The sequence below is a fragment of the Cannabis sativa genome, chromosome 1 (assembly GCF_029168945.1).
Source record: "Cannabis sativa cultivar Pink pepper isolate KNU-18-1 chromosome 1, ASM2916894v1, whole genome shotgun sequence".
NCBI classification, from domain to species: domain Eukaryota; kingdom Viridiplantae; phylum Streptophyta; class Magnoliopsida; order Rosales; family Cannabaceae; genus Cannabis; species Cannabis sativa.
The window spans coordinates 5,864,755-5,883,961 of NC_083601.1; the positions used below are offsets into that span (position 1 = coordinate 5,864,755).

At 31.6% G+C, this 19,207-nt stretch overlaps 3 protein-coding genes and 1 long non-coding RNA gene across 4 annotated transcripts; 1 reads left to right on the top strand and 3 right to left on the bottom strand.

Annotated features, from left to right (window-relative positions):
• Positions 1-3,176: 3,176 nt before the first annotated feature.
• Positions 3,177-4,503, bottom strand: LOC115704901 (transcription repressor OFP8). Its single transcript, XM_030632113.2, has one exon. The coding sequence runs from the start codon at positions 4,290-4,292 to the stop codon at positions 3,348-3,350; it is 945 nt and encodes a 314-aa protein (XP_030487973.2). The 5' UTR covers positions 4,293-4,503; the 3' UTR covers positions 3,177-3,347.
• Positions 4,504-10,909: 6,406 nt separating this feature from the next.
• LOC115705089 (polyol transporter 5) lies at positions 10,910-12,759 on the bottom strand. Its single transcript, XM_030632326.2, has 2 exons — positions 12,405-12,759; positions 10,910-12,317 (listed from the first exon to the last, which is right to left on the bottom strand). Exons 1-2 carry the CDS (start codon positions 12,535-12,537, stop codon positions 10,951-10,953), a joined length of 1,500 nt encoding a protein of 499 aa, XP_030488186.2. The 5' UTR covers positions 12,538-12,759; the 3' UTR covers positions 10,910-10,950.
• Positions 12,746-14,806, bottom strand: LOC115708170 (polyol transporter 5). The gene is made up of 2 exons (XM_030636381.2): positions 14,520-14,806; positions 12,746-14,432 (listed from the first exon to the last, which is right to left on the bottom strand). The coding sequence occupies exons 1-2, from the start codon at positions 14,794-14,796 to the stop codon at positions 13,066-13,068; spliced, it is 1,644 nt and encodes a 547-aa protein (XP_030492241.2). The 5' UTR covers positions 14,797-14,806; the 3' UTR covers positions 12,746-13,065.
• Positions 13,594-15,906, top strand: LOC115708171 (uncharacterized). Its single transcript, XR_009684195.1, has 2 exons — positions 13,594-14,874; positions 15,442-15,906. It is a non-coding gene; the product is annotated as an uncharacterized LOC115708171 (long non-coding RNA).
• Positions 15,907-19,207: the final 3,301 nt, after the last annotated feature.

The following is a 19,207-nucleotide window of genomic DNA, read 5'->3' on the forward strand; positions in this document are numbered from 1 at the left end:
TAATTTTTCTATTAAAATTTGGCTAATTAAGAATTTTGCCTATTGAACTTTAACATGTACTAAATCATGACCCCTGAACTTTTAAGGTCATTAAAAATGCTCACTGAACTATTGAGATTGTTAGATTTAGAGACTTTTTTCCAATTTTGGTAAAAAAGTCTAATATGGATGAAAGTCTAGAGGCCATGATTTAGTACATGTCAAAGTTCGAGGCACATGATTTGGTAGATATCAAAGTCTGGGAAGTATAATTTAGTATATAAAAAATCACTGAAATAGTAAAATTGAATAAAATTGGACAAAAGTCTTTGAATTCAACAATCTCAATAGTTCAGGAGGCATTTTTAACGACATGTTCAAAAAAATATAATTTTAACGTACAAAAATTCTAATTAGCCTTACAATTTTCTTCCTGTCTGAATTTTGAAAGCAGCAACAAAACATATAAACGAGCCCACAACCCAAGCCCAATACGAATCAAACAATAATGGGCCTTTATTTAGGAGAATAACGAAACTTAAGACTTGAGAAAAGGCAAGATATGGAAATACAAGCCCTTGGGGGCTCAAGAACCAAAAATATGCGATCATAAATGAAGATGCTTAGGCCGGGTGAGGGCCCAGGGCCCCAAAATACCATTCAATACAAGTACTGGGTTTACTGGTATAAAGCACTAGCTCACCCCAGACATTCTATAAAATGGCAAAACCCCAATAAATTCCACCCCATGTCTACACTACAGCCTTCATTAATTTTCACTGCCAAACTTGTCATCAATCCAAAAGGGACGTCCTAGATTATTACGAAATAATGGCCTCTTCCCCCTATATATCACACTAAAAAGAAAGAAAGAAAGAAAGAAAAAGAGAGAGTGAGAGAAAGAACTCTCTTCTCTTTCACATCAAACACAACTCTATCCTTTTCTTTCTAATCCTATACCTATATTCAATGAAATATTGCTGTCCAAGACACAGAGTTCTGATCTTCTGATGATAATAAATGCCCACATTCCACTGAATAGCGGTCCCCCACTTTTTTATTAGGTCTAATCCTAATCCAATATGCAAAAGGGATTTTGGTAATATATTCTGTCTGTATGTGTACCTTGAACCTTCACATACAACATATATATATAAAAAAGAAAAAAAGAAAAAATATTTCATTTCAATTCCATCAATTGTGTCTTCTTTTTCATTTTCGGTTTTTGAACCAAAATCCCGATTGTGGGTTGGCCACTGAATTTCGAATTGAAAGTTGAAATGGACATATCAATTCCATGCACAATACTAATTTAAATTGACCAATCAATTAGAATTGGTTAGTTTTCAACACTGGAAAATTTGTTCTGATCAGGCTCTATCAGCTACCCTCTGACTTGCAGCAATAATGTGCCATTTTGCTTGGTCCTTTCTATTTGCTTTGGGAGTAGTAGGAGGTCAAAACTTAAAACAAAAGCTACTACTTGTTTCTTCTATATTATGTATGTTTAAACTTAGCAAATAACTATCTTTTATATCACTAATGCTTATTCTTGTTTGAAATTGGGGTTAAACTATGTTTTAATAAAAATATTGTCCCCTTTTATACTTTCATTCAATGAAAAGAATATATAGTTTGTATTAGTTAAACTTAAATTAATTTTGTCATGTATAAATAAACACTTAACATAAATATGGTACATTTTTTTTGTCTCTTTTATGCAATGCAAAAACATAAGGTTTTTTTTTTGTCCATAGCCAATATGCCAATCTGTGTTCAAATAATTAGAAAATGATGGTATTGGTACCGTGTTGTTGTTGATATTATTATTTTGAACGATCCTTTGGCTTTTTATGCACTGCACAACTGATAGGTCGATATTAAATATTGATAACTATCAATTTTTTGTTTTGTTTTGGATGAGAATAAAAAGTTAATGCATATACTTGTAAACAAAATATATAGTCAAGGATATGTTTGATCAATTATACCTATATGCATTATTTTGTTCTTCAAACTTATTATGCAAGATTATATAATATATAAAAGTTATGGATGGATTTATTGGGTACAAAGCATATATACAAATATTTTGTATTTATAGGCAATAAAATATATACATGCATGCATTGAATCAAATTAAGGGAAGATTATAAGAGTTTGTTTAGATATTTTGTCAGTTCTATGTCTTCACTGGATTTTTTTTTTCTTTTTTGAAAATTTCACTGGATTCTTTTGAGAGGTTAAGATAATGTCCCCCACTTTTTTTTTTAGCTCTTGAAATGTGTATAGTTATTAGTTATAGGTTAAATGACCACCAACTGACCAAAGTACAATTTGGAAAATTTAATGATTTTTGTCTTTTTTATTTGTTTTTCTTTATTGAAAAATTAAGGAATTGATATTTGTTAATCTTATCAAATGTTCAATAAACTAAGATTCTTTAGGAAATTATGTCTGACCAAAAAAAAAAAAGTTTAAAAAAAAGGAAAAATGGAAAAACTACCATTGGAATTTAGTAAATGCTTTTACAATCACCAGGCTATGATGTGGTTCTAGTTAACTTGTCAGTAATCATTTAACGTAATAATAAAACTAAAAGGTCCTAGCTTCCTAACTATTTTAATAAAGGCACTAGGGAGCATGCTTATATATTTCTATCAACCATTTTTTTTTCTCTTATAGTATTGATTGGAATTTATTAAAGAAATAAAAATGGAAGATCAAAAAGTTTAATTTTTAAGTACTCTTAATTGTTTATTTTGACTATTTTGCTTGAACATTTTATATGGAAAAAGTAGCCAAAAAGTGGTTCACATTGGAGAATTTTGAAAATTGGACATCCTTTTTCTTGTATTCTTTTTAGAGCAAAAAATTGTTTGTGGGAATGGCAATTCAAAACTTTAGTCACACACAACACAAGCACGAGAAATTAAGAGTAACTTTTTGCCTCATTCAAATTCCCAGTTGAAAAGTCTCACAACCTGATCAGAAAAGTTAGAAATGAAACATCCATAGACTTTTTTACCACTACTCTTTCTTCCCCTTTAGACAATCTTTTTCAAAATCATCAAAAGACACGTCCACAATATCAGATATCAAATATAATGCCAAATTATCTGATGTATTTCTCTTCTTTTTACCATATCTTTCTCTATTCAACCACAGTCTACCTCAACTGTTCATATATCAATACAAAAGAAGAAAAAGACCACAGTCATTCTACATTAAAAGAAAATTGATTAAAATGTTGGATAATACAACCTCTAATTTAGTTAATTAAAGTTAGAATTAATCTAAGATTAATACGCAAATTAATTAATAATAGAAGAAAACAGAGAAACGTTTTTTCTTCATTAATTAATTTTTTAAGATCCCCAGTTTGTGAACAGAGCTTCCAAAATCTCTGTAAAAACTTCAACGATGACTCTGTGATGATGATCCGAATTCAATGAGAGAAAACACTGCAAAAGCTGCTCAAGATCTTTGGCCCCGAAGATCTGTTTCTCTACAATCATCTCCACCATTGACGTTCTGAAATCGTGATGAGGATCGCTCGATTTCTTCACCACAGCAAAGCTATCCTTTACTCTCGCCGGTAACGGAACAAGACCCACATCAGAGCTCGTCTTTATCCGGAGACCCGACTTATCACTTCGGCGATTCCTCCGACGCCGTCGTTGCTCCGACGAGTCTGAAGATAGGCTCTTGGAAGAGAAAAACAGGGTTTCCGTTTCGTCTTCTCGTTCGTCGTAGGTTCGATCTTCGTCTTCGCTGCTGAACCACCACCCACCGAGATTACTGTCCAGAGAAGATGAACTGAAGGGAGCGAAGTAATCCTTGTTTTTAAAGCTCTTTTGGTTCTTCTTCTTCTTCTTGCTCTTTTCCTTCTTAGCAGGGTTATTAATGTTCTTACTACTCTTCTTCTGCCTGAAATTACTATTTCTCAGCTCGTAAAATGGGTTCAGTGGAAATACAGGGGACGCCCGAGAACAGCTTCGGCCACTGAAAGAATCAACTCTTGAGAACGGTGTTGCTCCCACGGAGGAGGAGGAGGAGAGTTTGGCCCTCGGAAGCATCACGTCCATGGTGGAAACAATACAGTTGTTATCGATTTGTTCGATGGGTCGACATATGGATGGAAAAGGTCGAATCTTTTGAGGAATAATGGGGTCAGTCATGTGAAAGCTGTGATTAATTTCCTCAGGCGGCAATGACGATTTTTCAATTACATCACTCAAGTTTCGAGTCCGGCACGACCCGAATGATCCCCGGAACATGCGAGAGAGCTTATGCTTGAATCGACTTTCCATTACAGATCAATAGAGAGATCAACAGAGGGAGAGAGAGAAAGAAAGGAGTTGTTGTTTTGAGTTTTTGAAGACAGAGATAATGGCGGACTTTTGTAGAGCTGAGGGTACTATAAATGCATGAGAAACCGAAAGTTCAAATCATTTTAATGATATAATATAAAAATGAGTCTCACAAAACTTTTTTTGGGTGGTTTTCGTCCTCTTCTTTGTCCTCATCAACCAAAATATTAAAATTTGTATTAGTTATATATTTAGTTTATTTATATGACCATTTTCAAAAAAATAAAATAATAAAAATTACAGTCATTTTCAAAAAGTTCAATTTTTTAACAGAAAAAAAATTGTTCATTCATTTAAGAATGTCATTTGAATTCGTAACAGAAATTTACCCAATCAGCCTTATCTAATAATACGAACAATAATAACAGAATAAAGATTTTCTTTTTCTTTTTTACAGAAGATAAAAGTCATGGGATATATGGGCAGTGATATGGTGAAGTACAACTGTTCAAAGAGTCAATAGAAAATATTAATAAGGTCACGTTGAGTTAATTTTCTTGGTCAAAAGTTTTTTTTTATTATTTTATTTTGAAATAGAGTTTAAATTGCTTAAGCTTTACAACTCAATCAAATTGAAAATGTGATTCCAAAAAAAAAATCAAATAGAAAATGATTTTAAAAATGATTGCCTATGTTTGTAGAACAAAGCCAACTCTTGTGATTATGACACTTTGGGTAGGCGTAACCAAATTAAATGTGGAAGTACATAAAATTAAATAATCAGACAGATGTAAATAAATTTTCTCCATGTCCTTACAAAAAAAAAAAAAAAATCTGCATGTCCGGAATTAATTAGTTATATATTTTCCTGAAATAAAATTAGAGTTTTAAATAACGAAACCATTTATATGCAATTAGTAGCCTTAATTAAGAAAAAAACACTATACAGTTAATGCCACTGTGCTGTCAACTAGAATCTTAAGTACTCATTAGTATATTATATTAAAAAGAAAAATAAACAAGAGTGATAAATTAAAAAAAAAACATTATCTATTTTCTATGAAAAGGTAATTATAATTTATAACACAAAATATATTATTTTTAGCATGAGTAAGAAAATACATATATAAAATGTCTGCACTAGTACTGAAGTTACTATCGTCGCAAGTTTTATTTATAAAAACATTGATCACGGGAACTTTGACTTTTCAAATTTTAATTATACGACGTCAGATTGATCACGTTACGTACACTTTTTACCTAGATAATTATTTCATATATATTTTTTATCGTTGCATGTATATATTATTTATAATTAGTGAGCAATGCATTAATTAATCGTATTTTCAGACCTCTCAGTTTGATCATATACTTATAATATAAAAATATGCCTGAGGATTTCCCAGCAGATCTCATTATGGTATATATGTACAAATTAATGTCTATATTTTTGTATTTGTACACACATGCACATCAGCACATACACATAATATATATATTCATAAGAATAATATTGGTTAGACATCTAAATACATTTATAAATATATTATATTGTATAGAAAATATATATAACACAGAGGGAAATGGGGGACAAGGGGACTTGTCTATTATTTTTGTTTATATATAAGTGGGCTCCGTTTGCTAGAACAAATCAGCCACCGTTTTGGTATAAATGCTTTAGCTAGAATGAATGAATTAAAATTTCTTATAAACCATGGAAATGGGGAATGTTTTTCGGCCATGATACCAGCTTTTGTCATGCTATCATGTCTATCCAAATATTACTTATATTAATTGTATATATGGAAACATGCATCCTCTTCTATTTTTTTTTTTAATAATATATACATATATATAATAAGAACATTTCGGGTGCTGATTTATTTTCCAAATTATATCTCAAATTATTTATATGATAACGTATATTAATAGTATTATTTTGTATGTTGTTTCAAGTAATTTGAAAATTTAAAATGGGAAATTTATGATTCACACATGTCGATTGTGTATGCGTTGATATTTTTTTGTATATGTGCAAATTGACTATTTTATAATTTATTTTGGACACATTAAATTATATGTTATAACTAAAACATGCAAGGTCATATAAAAATAAGGATATAATTTTTTTGGGTGTCAAAAATAGAAAATGTCTATACAGAGAAAATGTGATGCTCTATAGAGTAAGGGCAATTGTATTTATATAGTATAGGGTTTTTTGATATAACACAAAATTTGGTATGAAATTAGAGGCACAAGCACAACCCCTTATAAAAAAATATATGAATTTAAGCATGACACTGCATGAGAAATATGGATTTAGCGACGCAGCACAATTAGCCCAAAGTAGGACACATATTTACGAACATACTATAGCTCAAATGCGCATCACACGTTTAAAACCACACTAATTTGACACTAATAATAAAAAATATTAATTTATCAATTATATATTAGATAATGATCGATAAATATTTAGAAATAATTTTTTTTATTTATACGATTTTACGTAATTATTATATAAAAATTATATTAAAGTAATTAAAATTATAAAAAGCTATCTTATTATTTTTAACTAAAGTTTGAAAATGTAGAATATGAAGTTGAGCCCGTAAGTATAGGTAAAATAATAAGATAGCTTTTTATAATTTTAATTACGGGCTCAACTTCATCTACATTGCTCAAATCATGTACAAATCTGAGCAATATACAAACGGAGGCGACTCCACAACTTATATGCATAGTTAAATTAGCAAAATAAAAAAACAAATTACACATACTATATTCATAATATATATACAAATTTATATATGTTGGTGTTCAATTTTTCTTCTTTTTTTTTTTGGTACTCAATTAATTACTAATTAAATAAGCTCAAACAATTAATAAATGTTGGATATTTTGAGAGAATTGATTTTATTTTGTGCATATTAATGAAGTGCGGCATACATCTACTATACAGATATGAATTAAGATTTCCTGTTAAAAGTTAGTGTCCCATACTGTGTTAAATCTATTAAAGTTTGACACATCAACTAATCTAATTTATATCAAATATGATAATTACTTTTATTGACTTTATTAGAGGTTTAAATTTTTTATAAATAAAATATTAATTAATGTGATAAATTTTAATTGGTTTAACACAATATGAGACACTACTTTTTAACCGGAGATTTTGATTCATACAACTATATGCATTGTGCACCCTTGGAGATCAAGTAGATGCATACAGATTTAAAATGTGTGGTTCAGATCAACAAAAGTAATTTATTTATGTTTTTTTCCATATTATATTCGACCAAAATATGTAACAACAATATATATATATACGTGTTTCAATCTGAGTACTATCTATTCTTATATAAGAGTTTCTTGTCGACTTTCTAATGTCTGGCTCTCTAACTATAGTACACTTCTAATTACAAGACAAAGCAGAAGGAACCGAAACTCTTTGGCCAAAATCCAAGAAGTTCAATCTTACTCAATACTATACACTTACTTCTATTTATGATGATCAATTTTCACTTTCCCAAAAACACCCCATGCCCCTGATCACATCTGATGATCCTAACATTATTAACCCTTGAGAACACACACACACACACACATATATTTATAAATTACAATAATATTATTTGTATAATTAACATACACATATCTTCAAGTTCATCTTTCCCAAATCTCATGATCTCTCAAGCTTCCAAGACACAGAATCTCCAAGTCTTAAAAGCTTCCAAATAATGTGAATACAAACCAAAGAGTACAGCTCTTACCCTTTACTGAAATGCCAAGCCAAGTAACTATAAGACAGTTTAGAGTAGTTGGTTTCGGATTTTCAAGGTGTAATTTGTTACAAAGACAACAAGATAAGTCATACCTTCCCATGGATTTCCTCATTTTACTCCATAATATTATTGCTTAATTTGATGATGATCATAAAATTTTATACATATGCTAATTATTAATTCAAGCTATAGAAAGAGAAAATTAGCAAAGGCTCTGAAAATTTCAAAGCCCATTTTGGATGGGATCTATATACCATACATAATAATATAAATAATAATGTAATGTATGTCACTTTTTGGATTATTTGACTTTTGGGCAATATGGTCTAGTTTATATATATATTTTTCACTTTTGAGTATCCATGTGGGGTTGTCCTTTACAATGACTGTGAGCATATGGTAACTCGGCACTAGCCTTCAAATAATTTATCAATTCAAAAAGTAGTAAATCTACTTTAATAAAAGAATAAGATTAGAGTACTAATAAGACAAATGCAATGTACAAAAAACATATGAGGCAAGAGTTTGCAACTTACTCGTCAAACATTTTTTCTATATATAAATGCATCTTAATTTGAAATTTGCTCATCATCATCGTATCTCATCAATGATTAAATTAATAATTAATATCAACACCAAATATATATAAAGCATTTCATTTTTATTGACGTGGAATTCGTGCATGCTTTTCTACGTTTGAATTTGAATACACTCTTATAATAAATTCAATATTTTGAATTTGTTTTCCAAAAATAAATTAAAACAAAATATCCCTGCTTTTGAGTAATATATGGTAATTATAATCTGGTCTTTTCAAGCAAAGAAATAGATGCCCACAACATATTTACATGCCTACATCTGGTAAATGCTTTCAAATTTCACTATATATTTATCCATATATATATACTAAGTGATTATGTACTGGTCGTTTACCAAAAAAGAAAGTGAATTAATGTACTCGTCGTTTACCATATCAAAAAGTAGTGGAGATGTACCCCTCAATGTTACAAAACCATGATAAGAATTCAGGACCCGTGATCGATCAAATCTATATTTGGCTCCAATTATTCAATCAATCAATTATAATTAGTTAATTCATTTTGTTTTATATCTCTTGTCGCCGTTTAAACAATAATTCATTTTTTTTTCTTTTTTACCCTATCTCAGAAAAATATATATATATATATATTAATTTAGGGGCAGTACATATACATATATACACATTAATTTGAGTAATTAATGTTTGAATAATTAGATTAAATATTGATATTACTTATATCATTATACGTATAACTATAGAAATTTTGTCCATGTGGTGGTGAGAATTCTCGACCCCAATGGCCCAATATGTCAGTTTATGTTTTATGTTTAGTCTTACCTTAGCTTATTTGGTTACTCTTTCCCCACCTGTGTACCACTCCTGACCCCTGCACATTACTTTTCCGGAACAATATATACATGCATTTCATATATAAATATATATATACATGTATGAATGCATGTGTGTGTGTTTTTTTAAAATTGGGTTGATTTGGTTTCACCTTTTTAAAAAATGGCTGCCCTACCTTGCTGTTCTTCCTAATAATATTATACTCTTATCAGTTATATCACAATACAAAAAGCCTGCAATGTGGTATGGTCTTAACACTATACTGCCTGAAAAGACGTAGTTCTGTGTGTGGTTTTTCTTGCTTGCTTGTCTTCTATTCCTTATATATTTTTGTTATTTATATCCATTATGTGACCAAATATAGCTAAAGTCTCTGTCTCAACACATTATTGAATTTGAGCCTTTTTAACAAGTATAGTATTATTTACGTGTACGACTAGTAAATTTTTTGTTTTTTATTTTTCACTGTTATATATTTTGTTAAAACAATTACTGTTTTGTTAATAACACATTGCTCTTTGCTCATATATCCTTTTGTAAATTAAAACATAAAATTAGTATAATTACTCTGAGTTGTTTCTTTCTCTGCATAATAGAGCTTAAAACGGTGAGACATATACTAATGTTATATTTGGCAATGAGTGAAATTAAAAATAATGGAACATATGAGAGGTCAAATCATGAAAAAGAAAGAATGTATGATATAAAGAGAAAAAGTGGAGTACGTTTTATGAACCAATATTTTGGATTTTTCTACATTTTTAAGAATGTGATATCTTTCTCCATCTCTTATGTTTAATTTTCATATAACATGACAAACATATGCCATTCAAAAAACAAAACAATAATGAAAAATAATTACAAGAATAAGTAACTGTTCATAATTCAATACCCATCATTTAAACCTCTATCCCTTATATGGCTAATAATTAAGGTAAATATTTACATGTCTTATTCATATTGACATTTTATTAAGGTAAATATTAGCGTGCTATATATTTGTAATTGTAATTAAACGATTTGAGAACAATCAGAGATTTTGAAGAAACTATATTATTTGGAATGAAAGAATGAGAAGACCATCATTTTGGCTAATCTTTATCTTGAAATTATTATTTGGTACAGTTAAGAAAGCTTACCAAATGGTTACCAAGAGCAAGCTAGCTATTAATAAAAAGAATGGCATAACAATTAATATAATATATATTATATGGTTACAAACATCACAGAAAATTGGTTTAATTTAGTGTCTCGAGCTTTTAATTAACAATATTCTATTCGTTTATTGGCTATTCCAATTATGTCGGCCAACAAATGAAGATTTTAATATTCTACATGGAACTTTTATTTTGAAGACATTCTTTTCTTTCTTTTTTAGAAGAGATTCTAATCTAGCTGAAAACACTAGTAAAAAATTAGTTATGCTGACTATTCTGCCCTTTTATTCTTTTAATTTATCATTACACAAAATAATTGAATATTACATTGGCCTCATTTCCATTGACCTATAATTATTACATTTACTCATAGTTCTATCTTCAAAAATAGTTTCCATCTCTTCCAAGGTCTTGCCTTTTGTCTCAGGCAAAAACAAGAAAAAGAACAAAGTAGCCACCACCATTACTCCCCCAAGCACAAAAAACATTCCCCCAAATGTTATTTCCTTAGAAATTGTCAAAAATGTCATTGACACTGCCCCACTCACCAACCGGTTCACCGATATGGCCAGGCTCGTACCTTGGGCCCGAAGCCTCATTGGGAAAATCTCAGACGAGTAAACCCATGTTACTGGGCCGAGCCCAATTGAAAAGAACGAAACATCAGCACACACTGCTACGATGCACAATACCAGAGCCCAAGTGGGCCTGCTACTGGAACTCTCCATAAACTTAGAGCCCAAACCAAGTCCAGCAAGTGAAATGGCCATCCCAGCGGATCCCAACAACAAAAGAGGTCTTCTTCCAAATTTGTCCAAATACAAAGCTGAGAACAACACGAAAGAAGTCTTTGCAAGCCCCATGATAACATTCACGCCGAAAAGATGCGTTTTCTTGTGTATGCCAGCTGCTTTAAACACTTCAGGACAGTAGTATATAACGGCGTCGTTTCCAGATGCTTGCATAAAAAAGTTAAGCCCAATAGCAGCCACAACCATCCGACGTATGGGCCTTGATGGGCTTAATAAAAGCTCCTTCCAAACCCACGGCCCACCATCCCAACCCTCACGGGCCGGGCCTGCTGCCTTGACAATTTCCTCATATCTTAACTCAGCTTCAGTTTCAGTGGATGATATCTTACCAAGAACCTGCTTTGCCTCACTCAATCTGCCTTTCATGGCGAGCCAACGTGGAGACTCAGGCATAACCATGACCCCTATACCGATTCCGATCGCCGGAACTGCCGCGAGACCCAGCATTAGTCTCCAATTTATGTGTGCAGGCAAGCCTGACAAGGCGTAGTTGAATATGTAACCTATTAAGATACCGAAAGTGATGAAGACTTCGGGTAAGGAGGTGAGGAAACCCCGGGACATGGCTGGAGATAGCTCGGCTGTGTAGATGGGAGCGATCATGAGGGCGTAGCCGACGCCGATGCCGGCGACTACGCGACCGGCGAGTAGGAATGGGAATGAGGGTGCTAGGCCCATGATAAGGGCACCAATTAAAAATGTTGTTGCAGCTAAGACTATGGTGTAACGCCTGCCTATGTAATCTGAAGTCTTACCAGAGGCAAGTGATCCTATTAGAGAGAATACATTTAGGGTTCCTACTAAAATTTCCACTTGGGTTGATGTTATTTTTAAATTCTCTTTGATGAAAAGCACTGCCCCACTCATCACTCCTATATCTACAAAATGCACATAATTGAGATGAAGTGTTTAGTGTCAGTAGAATAAGGATAAGTAAAAGGGAAACAAATATCATATGAACTAACCATAACCCAACAAGATTGAGCTTGTGGAGGCCAAAAGTCCGCAAAGAAGAGTGTACTTGTTCATCCCTGCTTTGTTGCTATTACCATCCTCAATGGTATTTTCATTTAACTGGGGATCAATTGCAGTAGCCATGTTCTTCTTTTTGGTAAAAAGCTATAGCCAATTCTTTTAAAATTTTGGGTTGATGTTGAATTGCATGATAGAAAAAAATGAGGTGGGATTAGGTAGCGGCTACGGAAGTAAATGAGGTATCTGCTGTTGCCATAACTTATAGCCAAATTTTGCATGAACTACTAAGACGTGGCATTGCACAATTAAAGAATGAAGAAAACGTTCACCAACAGACAAATACTACTATTGCATATTAATTTAACTTTGAGTGTGGCATTTAAGAGTAGTAGTTAGTCAACTACAAAATAAGCATGTTACATTGTACAAGTGGCTTTTGTCAGAAAAGTTATAACATAAAAAACTGATATAAAAAAAAGAAGGAATGAAAACTAATCATATCCCACACTGATTGATTCCTCCATCTACCACAACTAGACCAAAGTTAATAAATTGTAAATATTACAAGAAATTGGAGTGTCACTCTTGACATTTCCATTATTATACAAAACTTGCTGCGGGACTCTTTACATTTCTCAACAACAAATTAGATCAAGAAAGAAGAAGCTTGTATTGGTCATTTTCCACTCGATCCTCGAATAGGGTCCCAATCTCTTCTAAGCTCTTACCTTTGGTTTCAGGTAAAAAGAAGTAAAAGAAAACGGTACCAACTACCATTATTGCAGACAAAGCAAAAAATGTTCCCCCAAACGATATCTCCCTAGAGATGCTTAAAAATGTCATGGACACAACCCCACTTACCAATCTGTTCACAGAAATTGCCAAGCTAGAACCTTGGGCTCGAAACTTCATTGGAAAGATCTCCGACGAGTACACCCATGTTATGGGCCCAAGCCCAATAGAAAAGAACGAAACCGCTGAGCAAACAGCTACAACGCAAAGAACTATAGCCCAAATGGGCTTCTCATCTGAATACTGGAGATACTTAGAACCCAGGCCCAACCCAGCTAATGACAAGGCTATCCCAATTGAGCCCAATAACAAAAGCGGTCGTCGACCAAACTTGTCCAAGTAAAAGGCTGAAATTAAAACGAATGAGGTCTTGGCAAGGCCCATTATGACGGTCACTCCTACTTGCTGTCTTCTGTTCGCGATGCCAGCGTCTCTGAAAACCTCGGGGCTGTAATACACAACGGCGTCGTTTCCTGAAGCTTGCATGAAGAAATTGACTCCAATGGCAGCAATTAGGATCCGTCGAAGCTGTCTCGAAGGTCTGAAAATCATCTCCTTCCAAACTCCTTCTCCTTGCCATGCACTGCTTGAAGAAGCACCGCCGAGGGAAAACGACGCCGCTTCGACGATCTCCTTCAATCTCAGTTCGGCTTCCTCTTTCGTCTCTGAGGTTTTGATTAGGACCTTCCTCGCCTCGTCTCTCCTTCCTCGCATTACCAGCCACCGAGGCGATTCTGGCATCGCCAAAACCCCGATCGCGACCACCACCGCTGGAACCGCCGCAAGTCCTAGCATGAGTCGCCAATTTAAAGTTTCTGGTAGGCCCGACAGAGCGTAATTGGAGATGTAGCCGAGTAAAATTCCGATATTGATGAAGACCTCAGGGAGGGAGGTGAGGAATCCGCGGGTCAGAGTTGGGGAAAGCTCAGCGACGTAGACCGGGGCAATCATTAGGGAGTAGCCGACGCCTATTCCGGCGATTAATCTTCCGACGAGGAGAATTGAATATGATGGGGCGAGACCCATTAGGATGGCGCCGATTAGGAATGTGGCGGCGGCGAGGATTATGGTGTAACGCCTCCCTATCCAATCTGAGGTCTTGCCTGAAGCTAGGGAGCCGATTAAGGAACATACATTTAGAGAACCAACCAAAATTTCAACTTGAGTCGATGTGATTTTCATGTCTTCTTTGATGAAAAGCACAGCTCCACTCATTACCCCAATATCTGTAATTATATACAAAAGCAAGATCAAAAATTGACATTCTGGGATGAAATTCTATAAATTTCTGTTTTTTAATCTAGAAAACTGACCATAGCCTAGTAGAACAGAGTTGGTGGAAGCCAAAATGGCACCAGCAAGAGCGTATCTATTGATTGGTGCAATTTTCCTGTGAGAAAATGAAGAAGAAGACCCTTCATCTTCAATGTCTTCCAGGCTTGTTGTTTTGCTTATTCCTTTTTCTCTAGTACCATCTTTTTGGTGAAGGACTTTTGCAGATGATGGTGATAAAAGAGATTCTGATTCAGGAGGAAAAGGATGATAAGGATTGTCTTCCTTGTTAGGATCCAGAGAATAGGGGAATGACATAATCGGTTTCGGCTGTAGGCAAAGGAAAAGTGGCAAAAGCTTTTATTGACGTGTGTCAAGAACAATCTGACCTCACAGGTGGTGATATCTATCAACTTTTCTCAAATGTTTCTGCACTATATAATATGTTTCAAAAATGATAATTATTACATTTCTTCACTTTACGAAATGTAAAAAATGACTCTATTGCTTAAGTTTTCCTAGTTTGACCATTATCATGGGTAGTAAAAATCTTCTTGCTTATGAGCTTGTTAACCAAGTTTTGAAATACTCAAAAATCTTCTTACTTGTGATTTTGTTAACCATGTTCTGAAATATTTTTAAATGCACATTCGAACCACCTTGCTAATTTAATACAGCAATCAGATTTATAAAAATACTTCTTTTCCTTGTTCAACTTGTCATTAAACTACAATTTTCTTTTTTCTTCCTAAATAAAAGGAAGCAAAATTGTTATAAGCACTCTTCCTCCCCATATCCACATGCCTATAAATATGGTTTCATACTGAGAAAATATTTAAGGTAATAATGTATTTATTTTGATCTTAATGGTAATCTTAAGAGGATTGTGTGGTTATTTATATCTATTTTGAAGCATGAAACAATATTTCCATTTAATAATGTAATGTGATACCTTCTTATTAGGGAAAGAGGTAAGCTTGCAGTGTACCAATGACAAAAGAGCAGGTGAAATAATGGGACAAAGTATTCTACATTTCTCCAGAAGAGAAGTAGAGAATGCCATTGGGTGTTTATTTTTTTCCTTTTTTTATTAACTCTTTTACAATGGCACTTTTCTCCAAAGGTGGTGGAATGAGCACGCTTCCACCACACGCTCCTAAATGTAAGTCTCTTCATGGTGGTATGCAGGTGGCACTTGTTAAAAGGTTATATGGACACTATCATAAGTGGACCACTTACATGCAGTTGTAGCTGATATTAAAACTAGTAATCAAAAACAGGTACGACATGTGCAACATAAACAAATTATGATGATTGCTTGTCGATCCAATTTTTATTCACAAGAACCTGCATCGTATTTAGGTAGTTTATGTAACCAAAAGTGCCAAATCATTAATGTCAATGAGATCCGGTAATCCCTTTCCTAAAGAACGATATGCCTATATGGTAATAGCGGAGCTTCCTATCTTTGACTCAGCATAACAAAGAGATTTCAAATTAAAATTGAGTACTTTCTTTCTTGAATCAGCATCTACCAGCTGACCTTTAGATACTTATCTTATGGAATCACTGGGTATTTAATACACAATAAAATATTAAGATTAAAATCAGAGAATTTGTGATTACAAAAAAAATTAGTAACAAATGAATCCTTTCGTAGTTAAGATTATAGCTAAGTTATTGATTATACATAGTGAGTTGTAACCAAATTTATTGTAAATTATAAATTTTGTTATCATCTATAATCAAAGATTATGAATAAAATTTATTTTAAAAAGATATGAGTAGAAAACTGTTGACAATAATAACTAATTTTTAAAGACTTTATAAGTATACAAAACAAGCATATTCTTCTAATTTATGAAGAAACAATAAGATCCGCATAGGACCATTACGTGAGTAATAGTTATTGGATATGAGAGTTGTAAAAACATAAAAACATAATGTGAACACAGCTTGAGAAGGAAATATTCCATTTCCTACCACCAAATAAAGACTGAATACTAGAATAGAAAAGAAAAGAATACAGGTCTTATCAATAAACTCACAACTATTGGGATTTTGAGACCCAAAAAGAAAAAAAAAACTATTGGGATTTGGATGTGATCTGATTGGTGAGCTTATATAATGCAATATAAAACCCATTTCATTGTTGTTTTGTGCTTGGACAGCTCAAGTCAAGATGCCCCCTTTGCAACTTTGGGTTTGGGAGACCTTTTATCGTTTTGTTTCTCTATTACTTGATATGACCTCTTCTTCTTCTTATCAAATTCTTTTTCTCTAAAAAATAATAATAAGTGAAACATTATATTATATTGTGCCTCATTATTCACATTTTTCATAGCTACAAGTTACATCTGTTGTGATCAATCAAGGCACTAGATGTCAAGTTCACCTAAAACACAAACACTAAGAAATATCTTTTTTAAACACTAAGTGGATTAACAAGTTCAAGCTCAGTACAATGCTTTACTTCTCAGTTGGAGCAGCAACCATTAATATTTTTATTAAACACCAAGTGTGTTATAGAGTTACACAGTTCTTCATCAAGAACAATAGATAATTACAAGCCTTACTAGTATTTATAGGCATTAGATATCCTAACAGAATTAACTAACTCTCCCTGTCGAGCTACATTTGTGCAGTTGTCACTAACAACTAACTGTCAGTTGAAAACAATGACTAGTAACTTGTAACCATCTTAGCAAATCCCCACCCTAGCTTCAAGTTGCTATTGCTTGTAATTACTTCAAGCAGTGCTGCTATTCCTCAGCCCTTTAGGGCTCGAATGACTCCAATTCCAATCAGCTTTAGGCAATGCTCAAATTTACTGTTTGACACTGCTTTAGTAATCATGTCTGAAGGATTGTCCTCTGTTGGAACCTTGGCAATTTTCACAGCTTCCTTCTCCATAATTTCCCTTATGAAATGAAGCTTTTATGTCTATATCTATTCTATATAAAGTGTGTCTATATAACTAAATTCTTAGTTTATGAGAAATTCATGGATGTGATTTTTTATTTATATTTAATAAAATATTATTTATATATAATAAAATAATAAAACAAATCCCATTTAAACTGATATTTAATATTTGAAATGATATTATTTATATATATACAATATTATATATTGTTCTCATGTGATATTATTTAAACCATAAATTTACTATCCTATTTTAAATTTAATTAAAACCAACAAAATATATATACCTAATCTTGTATGTATATCTCTCATTTTTTCTATTTTTTTTTATAAAAGTTAATTATTTTAAATAAATAAAAGTTCATAATAAAAATCTAATTTCTAAATTTTCTCTATTACTATACTAATTTGAATTTAATTAACAACAATAAAATATATGTACGTATATTTTTTATTTCTATTCTATATAAAGTGTGTCTATATAACTAAATTCTTAGTTTATGAGAAATTCATGGATGTGATTTTTTATTTATATTTAATAAAATATTATTTATATATAATAAAATAATAAAACAAATCCCATTTAAACTGATATTTAATATTTGAACTGATATTATTTATATATATACAATATTATATATTGTTCTCATGTGATATTATTTAAACCATAAATTTACTATCCTATTTTAAATTTAATTAAAACCAACAAAATATATATACCTAATCTTGTATGTATATCTCTCATTTTTTCTATTTTTTTTTTATAAAAGTTAATTATTTTAAATAAATAAAAGTTCATAATAAAAATCTAATTCCTAAATTTTCTCTATTACTATACTAATTTGAATTTAATTAACAACAATAAAATATATGTACGTATATTTTTTATTTTTTTAATATAAATTTTCTATATACATATATATTTATACAAAAAAAAATAGAGATAAAAAATAGTAGTGAAGAGATCCGAAAAATTTCACATAAGCTTCAAACACACTCTAAAAAAAGTATCATTTATAATTCTATGTGTAACTAATTTATTTGTTTATTTGGATGATATTAGTCCATATATCTCCAATTATACTTTTTAATTTTTATAATTCGGTTATAGCACGTAAAAATATTTGGGTTGATGTAATCATAACAGTATATATATAGCTTTAGTTGAGCATGAATTGTCCATTTGATTTTGTTTTAAGTTTAGATTTTACAATTGTATTTGAATACTTAGCTATATATATGTGGATCTTGAGTTTATTGGGGTAATTTGTTGAAAATATATGTTTACTGATTTGCTCAAAACAAATATACATAAACACATATATTTTGTTTTTGTTGAATCCAAATATACATAAACACATATATTTTGTTGAATCTATCATGGAGTGCTATGAGATTGATGAGAGGCTTCAAGAGAAGAATGATATTAAGATAAATTTGGAGAGCATTGCTTTGTTATAATATTATTTGGAAGCTATCATATTTCTTGTTTTTTATATTCTTTCTTTCATATGTCCAGTTATATTGCTACCCCTATTCTTTATAATTTTATTATTACCGGCTCGAGTTAAGTGTCCATAGTAAGTGTGTAGCATTATTATTTTTCAAATATATTTCAAGCTAATCTCCATTCTCCTCTTATCTTTCTGCAAATTTTAAATTTGACTTTTCACTATTGATTTTTAAATAACCCCACACACTAATTAAAATTAGTTTTTAAACCATTTTAAATTATATGATTATTTATTGAATCTTTCTCAATTAAATTATAGAGCACCTAACATAAAACTAAGTATACGTGCAT